The 9,730-nt window shown below is 54.9% G+C and overlaps 1 protein-coding gene across 1 annotated transcript; it reads right to left on the bottom strand.

Annotated features, from left to right (window-relative positions):
• Positions 1-9,278, bottom strand: NCU07002 (THO complex component). Its single transcript, XM_957549.2, has 2 exons — positions 3,742-9,278; positions 1-3,690 (listed from the first exon to the last, which is right to left on the bottom strand). Exons 1-2 carry the CDS (start codon positions 8,374-8,376, stop codon positions 655-657), a joined length of 7,671 nt encoding a protein of 2,556 aa, XP_962642.2. The 5' UTR covers positions 8,377-9,278; the 3' UTR covers positions 1-654.
• Positions 9,279-9,730: the final 452 nt, after the last annotated feature.

The raw sequence follows: 9,730 nt of genomic DNA, 5'->3' as shown, positions 1-9,730 counted from the left end.
AGAGTTTAAGTCGAAAATGAAATTGGCTACATTTTTGTTCTTGAATTCTCATCATCGTCACGCTCGAGCTGCAAACAAATGACAAATCATCTATAACTCCCAAGTAAATCATCACCATAACGTACCATACCCTCATACCCATACCAGGTATGTAGCCTAAGTCTAAAATAACAAAACGACTACACCGAATCCATGCATGCAATGCAAATAATGCGACAAAGCAAAATTTTTTGTTATGGTAATGTACAGGTAGAATGGATAGTTGTCGTTCGCTGACATTTTCGCTTACACCCTCTTGGATGAACACCGTCCTTAATCGTTGTTTTGTTCACGGTTTCGTCAATTCTTCGTTGGATTTCCTTTATTCCCATCTGATACGGAAACGTGATGAAATATCAGCGAAATTCGCCTCTAGTGAGTTCCTCCTCATGACAGTCGATATGGGTACATCTTTCCCAACAGGTTGCCACAGACCAGGGGTAGGGCTTGGGTTATCATTTGCAACGGCTGACATGGTGGGCTCATTCCTCGATTTCGCCATCATCTTCCAGTGCTTCTCCTTGTACTTCTTTCTCTGCCGCTCCGCTTCCTCTCTTCCTTATTATCCCTTGTCCGGAATACCCACTCATCAGATATACGCGGGTCGCCTTGCTACTAGCGACGCGGCCGCTTGTCCTGATGGCCTCCAAGCCCCTGAGACGAATCGATTACTCCATCACCTCTCCGTTTCCTTGACCTGTCATCACCGCCTCCTCTCATATCATCGTGACCACCACTAGGTCCGCTAGGCCTGGATGATCTTGATTCGCGAGGGGGCCTACCATGGCCATCACTCCTTCCACCTCCCATAGGCGGCGCTCCACCCTGGCCATGACCTGATCCATCGCCTCCACCTCTGTGGCTGCCATGGCCGCGGTGACTGGGTTCTCTTGAGGGTGGTGGCGGCGGCATGTCTCCTCCACCGCCTCTGTGACCAGATCCGCTGCCTGCATTTGAATCGCGGCCGGATCTCCGGTCACGCGACGACCCGCCCGTCATAAGGTCGGCACTGGGGCCACCAGGTGCGTTGGCCGTCGATGGGCCGCCGCCGCCGCCGCGGCTCCTGCTTTCCCTAGAATAGTCGCTTCTAGAGCTCGACTCCTTGCCGTCACCACCACCACCACCACCACCACCACCGGGGTTGCGCTCACGGCTGCTTCTCCTCGAAGGTCGGTCGCTTCTCTCCGAACGAGAGCTATGGTGCCGGCTACTTCCGCGCTCGTGGTCACCGCCGGCTCCTCCTCTGCTGCTGGAGCCGTACCCTTCTCCGTTCACGTCACCACGGGAATGACCGCCGTGTGGGATCGACGAGGAATCCTCACGACTGTCACCGACAACTTGGATGGGCGCCAGACCACTACGTGGCTCCCGATCTCTAGGTTCCCGATCTCTAGTCTCTCTGCCACGGTCCCGTTCTCGATCGCCGCGATCCGTGCTCATTTCCCTGCGCGAACCGCTCTCACGAATGTCCCTGAGGGGGTCGGGCCTGTCATTGACAGGTGTGTTGCCAGGTGACGCACCAGCTAGTACTTGGGCATCCGAATCCACCATGGTGTTGATTCTTGACGACCCGCGCATGCGCGAACCAGGCCCGCGAGCGTCCATGGATGCTTTATCAAGCATGTTCTGAATACCACGAAGCTGTCTGCTTCCTCCGCCAGATCGCATGCGGTCATTGTTAGAAGCTGATGGGCCGGTAGGAGTGACGAAGTTCGAGCCATGCTGTCCAGACGGTTGTTGCCGTCCGCTGTTGTTGGGTGTAGACATGGAGGGCCGATCTGGAGTGTTGATTGGGGGCCGGTTATGGGCACTTGGGCCAGTCGGTCGATGACTAGGTGGACCATTGATTTGGTTGAGTCGATCAGGATGAACGCCCGGAGCCGAAGGGGGTTGGGGCGGAGGCGGCGGAGGTCCAGCTTGTGATTGTTGTTGCTGACTTGATTGACCGCCTTGCTGCGGTTGCTGGTTGATGTGGCTCATCCGATCAGGGTGGACACCCGGAGATTGGGCAGGCAGGGAAGAAGGTGTTGCGTTGACATTGCCGCCTGCATTGTCATACTGACCTCTACGCGACTGTCGGGAAGACGAAGGGCCAGTCGGGGGCTGACGATCAGGTGAAGAGGTACGGTTGGCTTCCATGCCCGGGAACCGGCCGTCGGGACGTATTGGGACTCCATTAGCAGGACCCATTCTAGCGTTATTCCTACCACGACCCCGTGGGCCTGATGGGGGTGGACCACCGGACCCCGAAGTCACTGTCGGTACTGGTGCCGGTCCGCTGTCGACGACTGACTGGATAGGATTCAGCCTACCGTAGTTGGGATCTTGTTGGACAGGTCTGCCATGGTCATGGTCCATGCCACGAGGAGGAGGCTGATTGTATGAACCATCTCTGGATCCTCCTGGTCTCTCCATTTCAGCGGGGCGGTCTAGGCGGCCGTGTAACGATCCGCTATCTCCGTGAGCATGACCGTCACGGCTGCTGCTGTGGTAATCCGCATGTCGATGGCGACCTTGACGGTCGTCGCGAGCGTTATCGGCCTGGCTGTTCGTCGACCGTTCAGATGCCCTGGGAGATTCCGTACGAGGAGGTCGTTCGCGAGTTTGGTCCCTGGACGAGGAGCGGCCCTGCGGCTCACGAACGTCGGTGATGAGAGCAGCTCTCGCCGGGTTAATATGAGAGTGCTGCTGTTCAGCAGCTCTCGGTGGGGTGGGAAGAGACTGCTTCTGTTCGGCTTCTGCTAGAAGTCGAGCACGTTCCGGGTTGATAGGCGGCTCTGGTGCGTCACTGTGAGATGGCGCAGCCGGTGAAGGTGCCGCACCTGCATTTTCCCTAGAGAGTCTTCCATCATGCCGGTTAGCACCATGGGGCGTTCTGTCTCGTGGTTGCCGGCCATCACGGCCAGGAGCAGCTGCAGGTTCAGTCCAACGAGGTGGGAGTTCCGCACGATTCGGCCAATCCCTATCGGTTTGGCGAGACGAGTCCCTTGTAGGCGGTTCCGCAGGACGTCTGTCGGTTGATGGGAAGTCGCGCGGTCGTTCAGAGCGTGACGTTTCCGGGGCTCGATAGTCTCTGCTATCCCGACCATGCACAGGCTCCCTCGTTTCACGAGGATGTGTCTCGCGCGGCTCCCGAGTCTCACGCGGCTCTCGGGCATCACGGCTATCCCTAGATGAAGGGGGTTCTCTTCTGTTGTTCATGTTGTGCTGGCCTCGGTTGAATTGACTGGCGCTGAAAACCTCTGGAATTGGCACATCTGGTCTCCTTGGCAGATCAGGATTACTGGGCAGGCCACGACCGCCAGGGTTTAGAGTTGATGGTCTGTTGACATCATTGCGGTTTCCAGGGAGTTTGGACGGTAGCGGGCCTGCATTAGGCGCTGGAGGTCGAGGAGGCGGCCCATTACCTCCCATCGACCTTTGTGGAGGATTAGCGTCCTTTTGCGCCTCCCTAGTAGGGAGGTTTCTTGTCGGAGTCGAGTCCTTCTGGTTTCCAGAGCCCGCGCTAGATCGTCCGCTTCCACTTCTGTTATCCTTGACTTCGCCATCTTCAACCTCGGCGGCGGTCTGTTTCCGCCCATGAGAATTGGACTTGAGGGCTACTGCCGCAGCGCGAAGAGAGGACTTGCCTTCCTCCTTCGAATCACTCGTCTGTGCTCGGTCAGCGTTTGTACGCGTCGGAGCCTGAGCCGATGCACTTACTGTACCAGGGCGGAACGCCTGAACCAGGATCCATTTGGACTTCCTCTTTTGTAGCTCCGAGAACGCCGTCTGTGCTGTGACCGAAAGATCGACTCGATGGCCTTCCTCGGTCTCAGGAGCGTTCTTGGATGCAGCCTCTCGCTCAGTGATGGTTTTGAGTTGCTCCAAGAACTTCTCGGCCATGAAGTTGATTGCTGGGAAGAAGTCGATGACAGCCTTCAAAACTGTAATGGCATTCCTGATATGCATCCACTCCATGTCATTGAGGCATGCTCTCAGTGCTGAGTTGAGCTCCTTGTGCCACTTGAAGAGGAGGTCACGGAACGCATCGTGTTCAACAAAAGCCGTGGGTTTCCCATCCGCGTCAAAAGCAGTAGCGAAACCAACGTAGTTCCTTGTCTTCTTGCCTTGCACCTCCTTCGAGCCCAATGCTTCTTTCTCGTAAGCATTCTTGTCACCATGCCACTTCGAGAGCTCGCTGAGAATGCACTTTAGGAACCGACCGATGTGCTCCGCTTCACGTACAGTGCAAGTGAAGAGCATACTGCGGAGCCTGTTGTGGTTGAAAAGTCGGTCGTAGAGTGACATGAGCTTGAAATTTGGTGCTGAGAACTCGTGAAGGAACTTGAGGAACTTGAAACTGTACTCGGCATCCAAAGCAGAAAGCTGCAACCGAGGAAGGATGCATTCCTCAAGCATGGTATCTGCCGTCACATCGACTTTCGTGATATCAGCCGGGAACCAAGTAGTGAGCTGTCTGCTCAGCTGAAAGCGGAACTTCGAGTATCGTTGGAGCTCTTCGCTATTCTCCTTGAGAAGAGAGGACACTCGGGCGTTGATTTCGGCTTGTTTCTGCGTCTTCTTGTTCATTCCAGCTCGTGTCATGTCCGATCTGTCGTTCATTACCTCCCTAGCAAGCTTCTTGAGCCTGTTAATTTCGTCACTGTAGTTATCCTGTGGGAAAGAAAGGTCGCCCAGCTGCAAAGCCCAGAAGAGGACGTAGCAGGTGGGAGTAAGGTACTGGAGAGTGTCCCCTGACAGGACAGTGGGAATCTCGTCAATGACAGGTTGGAAAGGCTCCAAAACGGGATCCACTTTCCGTTCATTTGCGCCTTGAGCCGATGCTGTAGTTTGGCCGTCGGCGGCAGGCGTATTCACAGTATCATCACCATTTGCTGTAGTCATGGTCACATCTCCGTCCGTGTCAGGAGCAGCTGAGGCAACCGGCGCCTGACTCTCCGACTGGCCTCGGACTCGGTTCATAGCCGTGCGAATACTGGCCCGTCCGATCAAGAAGGCAAGACCTGCCCCAAGACCGTAGTCGCGCATGAGTCGGATGACGCTGGGAACAAGGTTGTTGAAGGTATCTCCATCAAGACTACTGCGGAGAAGGTCCAGATACTGCAGTAGCACCTGGTGAGTATCGTCTGCCATGGTGGCTAGATACTTGATATGAGCATCGCCTTGAACAACCGCAGAAATGGCGCTTTGGCGGTACTGAGCGATGTTGGCTAGGAGGCGGCCAGCAAGTCCGTTAGTCATGAGCGCCTGAATGAGTCGGTCGGCACTCTTGGTCGAAGTATAACGCTTATCACCCAAGTTGGTTAGAGTTTCGCGTCTCAGAAGCTCACCACCAGTCATGGCATGAAGTTGTGCATCGGTGAAATCCAGGTCTGAAACCACACCTCCCATGGAAGAGATCAACTCCTTGAGGATGACGAGATCAGTGGAGTTACCCTTGGAAAGCTGGTTGTCCACATAACGAAGGATAGGTGTGGGATCCATAGTAGAGTAGCGGAGGAAGACCTTGCCGGAGAATCTGGACAGGGCCTGGAGCCATTTGCTGGTAAGCAGCACCGAGCTTTCTTGTGTCCGGCTTCTCTGCTGTCCACCAAGAGAGCTAAGAACAGACCAGACGAGGACATCGTAACCAAGGTCTGTGAAATACTTGGCGCACTCCACGAAAGCCTCAATCAGGTTGCTGTAGGACTCGATTTGCTGCAGCGCGACCTTGCAAACGATGCCGGGTGATGGATAAGCGGTTTTGGCAAGGGTCTTGGCCATCTGTGGGATATTCGTTAAAGACAAACGCTTCATGGTACTGAGCGTCTCTAGTCGGGTTCGTGCAAACGCCTTCTTCATGGGTTCGAGTCGGGATGTCTGACCCTCGTACCATTCGGCATAGACGTTGTATCGCACATGAATTGGGAACTGTTTGAGAAGTGTCCAGACACCGTCAACAACCGAGGAGTTGGTTTCCAGCAAACTCAAGGAAGGCACAAGCAGGCGTTTAAGTAGCAACAGCCAGCGGGAACGGTTGACCGGTGACTGATCATCAGCCATGCTCTTGGCGCCGATGCTTGTGAGCTTCGCAATCAGACCAGCATCCTGGCCGATGCTCACGCCAATTACGTTTACCAAGGTATCGCAGAGCGTGAAGATGTCGTCGACAGTTTGACAGACAGGAACATTATCCGCCCACTCGTCCCAGTAAAAGCGGTATCCACCTCCTTCACTGGTCTCGGCGTCCGGGAACGGCCATCTCAAGGCGCGTTTAGGAGTGACACCGGCGAGCCTAATACTGCCCTTAGGAACCCCAGATTGGTCCGGGTCTGGAAGTTTCTTGCCAGGACAATTGGCCGAAGACGAAGATTTCGGTTGAGGGCGGCTTTGTTGATAGACGGTTTCGACAGAGTGGTGAAGGATACGGTGTACAAGAGGAATGAGGTCGGGATGTGCTTGAAGAATCCAGTCATGTCGTCCTATGATGAACAAAGATTCCGGGATAGCACCAATCGTGAGAAGACACTTGAGAAGAATAACCTTTTGGTCATCAGGCTCTGGAAGCTTGGGCTTCTCTTCGGCTGTCTCGGTCGTGGACTTGGAATCAGCATCAGTCTTTCCATGGGCCATGTCGCGGCGACTGTTCATTGGAGGAGGGGCCATGTCATCTGGAAGGGCTCCGGCCATCATCAACGCATTAGCGGCACCTCCAGGTCGGTTTGCCCTCTCCTTTTCATCCAGCTCCTTGAACCTGGCTTCCTTGACAGCCTCCATCATGTCGTCCGGTGGCCAAATGTGCTCCCAAAGATCTGTCAGGGTGATGAAGCCAACCTTGATGAGAAGGGCTACAAGATAGAGAAGGTTTGCAGGGAGCATGTCTTCACTATCCCTAGCTTCTGTTGTATAGAAACGCAACTTGAAACCCAGCATCTGGGCTGCATCGCGGTTCCCGGTAGGTGGTAGGGTTTTGGTGATTCTGATCCAATCCTTTTCAATACTGTTCTCCTGTCCGCTCTTCGTGCTGGCATCCGGAAGCTCCTCGTCTTCCAGATTGGTGACCTGCCTACCACCGAGCTCGAAGAATGCATCAAGTTTAATCTTGCGTGCTCTGTCCCAGAAGGCAATATCGCGTTTCAGACGCTGGGCAGCAATAGCCTTTTCTTCCTCTTCGCTCGCAACCCAGTTGGAGTGGTCGGGAAGGGCCCATATAGGCAAGCCGCCAACAAATGTGTGGGGTGGGAGTTTGATTTGGGTACGAGGCCACCAGGAACTCACGCGCAAGAATTTAATAAAGAACCTGAACTGTTTAATGAGTACTGAGGCAAACACGTCCAGCGTGACATCGAGAACGCGGCCTGGGTGCAGGTCAAATGTTCCAATAAGGCCCATAACCTTGTTGAAGGCAGCCTGCACGACCTCGGAAGATGGCGGTTCCGCACTACTAGTCGTAAACAGTTCGGTAACAAGTTTAGAGTAGCCTTCTGTCTCTTCTCGCAGAAGGTTGTAGTTCGCCTGGCGATAGAGCAGATTCGTGGACTGCCGGATGCCCACACGCACGAACGTATCGCGGACGAGGCCCAGTGGCTGAAGAACTGCAGGGTCGAGGATTTGCCGCATTAGGGTGGTCGACACCTCTGTGGCGTACATGAGATCGCGGAGCTGGGGCCGGAAAGGCGCATTTTCCACGTCCATAAAGGTGGCTACGGTGTCGAGAAACAGGGTATGGGCATCGAAAGCCAGGGCGGCACGATCAGCCTCCGAAGGCTCGGGACCCAGTATATCCTTGATCACCTTGCCAGCATCGGAACCGGGAAGACGACCGTCGACAGCAGAGTGGATGAGTTCCTGAAATATGGCGGCAACCTCGGTAAGATCCTCGTCGTCGCGTGACTGGACACCATGGTCGATGACTTCTTGACGCGCGCCTTTGGACCACCTGGAGACGCGATCATCGGTGATGATGCTATAATCGTACCCGGGCTGGATGGGTGAAGGAGGTGCCGAGTATGTTGGCTGAGGTGGCGGGGCTGGTATAAGGGCCGGCGCCGGCGCGATCGGGTTTGGGGCTGGTGTTGATGGCGCAGTGTTTATCGGCGGTAGGTTGTTGGCCGAGGAAGAGCTCGGAGGGCGGGAAGCGGACGAGGGTATGGGGGGGTTGGGATTGTTGTAGGGCTGATTCGAGTCGCGACGATCGGGTCTCCGGGCGTTTCTCCCATTACGGCCACCGCGTCCTCCATCATAGCCTCTGTCATGCTGTCCTAGCGACGTATCGGAGGGTCGGTGAGGGGGAGGTCTGGAGGGGCCAGAGTCGGGCAGGCCTCGGTGATCGGATCTTTTGCGCTTGGGAGGCATGGTGCTGCTCTCTCTATCGGCGGCAGTAAAGTGACGGCTGTTGCGTCATCTATTGTTGCTGGCGGCGCTCTTGTCCGCACTTTTCTCTTTCGTTGATCGCCCTTGTGGTCGGTCGAGATGAGTGTAGGGTATCTTGTTGTGGTTGTTGTTTGTTTCGTTTGCAAGTGTGAGGTCCAGTTGACTTTGACTTCACTGTGAGACCTTGACTAAGATGCAACGAAAAGGTGTCAGAGAAAAACGATGTCCGTCAAGATGATAACTCCAAGGACCGAGGATAGTAGACGGATCGCAGGAGAAAGGGAGCGTTTTCAAGATCAAGCAAGGGTTCGGTCAGAAAGAGTGTGCGAAGGTCAAGTTAGAAAAGCTGAGGCAGTCCAACTGTTTCTAGGCCGATTTGGAGGTGTGAAGTGAAGACAAAGACAAGCGTCGGTCCACGAGGCGTCGCAAAATGAATGGAAAGGATGCAATTACCACGATAAAGTTGAATGAATGAGCGACGATAAAGAGTCCGTTGGGTGTTCGTTGGGGGGGGGTGCCGAACAGATGGCGGACAAAGAAAATGGCGACGTGGTGTGTCCGTCGTTTGATGACTGCCGTGCCTCGTTGAAAATCCGTGGTTGTTTTTTTTTTTTTTTTGGTTGTTGGAGAAGGTGGAGGAAATTTCAAACTGTCCGTCGTCCCACGAGAAATGCTGAATGGTGAATGGGAAGGCAGAGGTAAGAAAGTAGGTAGTATGTAGCTGCAGCCCGTTGCTGGTTGCAGTTGCGGCGTCTGTCTGGGTTGTGGTTTGCTGTGCCAGTACTTTAGCGCGTCAAATCGTAGGAGCTCTGGTTGTGGTGTAGGTAGGTACTTTGTACTGGGCGGGTTTGCCAGTCAATTCACCCAGTTGTGCTGCGTTGCCGTGTCCGCTGTCAAGTTCCAAGTCCCAGCATGGAGAGTGATAAAAAATAAGTGGGGACGCCCGGGCGATAAGAGCTGTGGCAGAGCGGGAGCGAAGAGACGGATCTCAGCCTTGCAGATGAGGCTGCACTTCACCAGTCCAGTTCAATGTTGCAAACTTGAGACAGTGGGAAGAAACCCTGAAGCGCCGCGAAGTGCACTGTAAAGGTACTGTACATACTTACTTGTAAGCTGCGGCAGTGTGGAGCGTGCCTGGCTCGTGGGCCGCGTGGGGCTCCTCCTCGGGCCTCCTCTTTAGGTCTCCTCCTCCGCTTCCAGGACGACGGGGATGGATGGATCGATGTCAGTCGGAGATGCACGGGCCAGCCACCCCCCTGGTCCCCGCCCCAGATGGCCGATTGCCGGCGTCCATCTGCAAGTGATTCTCTTTTTGGTGACGATGCCTGACACCCTC

The sequence above is a fragment of the Neurospora crassa genome, linkage group IV, assembly GCF_000182925.2.
Source record: "Neurospora crassa OR74A linkage group IV, whole genome shotgun sequence".
NCBI lineage: Eukaryota > Fungi > Ascomycota > Sordariomycetes > Sordariales > Sordariaceae > Neurospora > Neurospora crassa.
This window is presented reverse-complemented; position numbering and strand designations above follow the sequence as displayed.

Excerpts from the sequence above, each read along its gene's own strand:
- NCU07002 (XM_957549.2), bottom strand. The coding sequence starts at position 8,376 with ATGCCTCCCAAGCGCAAAAGATCCGATCACCGAGGCCTGCCCGACTCT. Across the intron at positions 3,691-3,741 it reads AGGCGTTCCGCCCTGGTACA|ACGAGTGATTCGAAGGAGGA; the intron begins GTAAGTGCATCG and ends GACCGAGCACAG.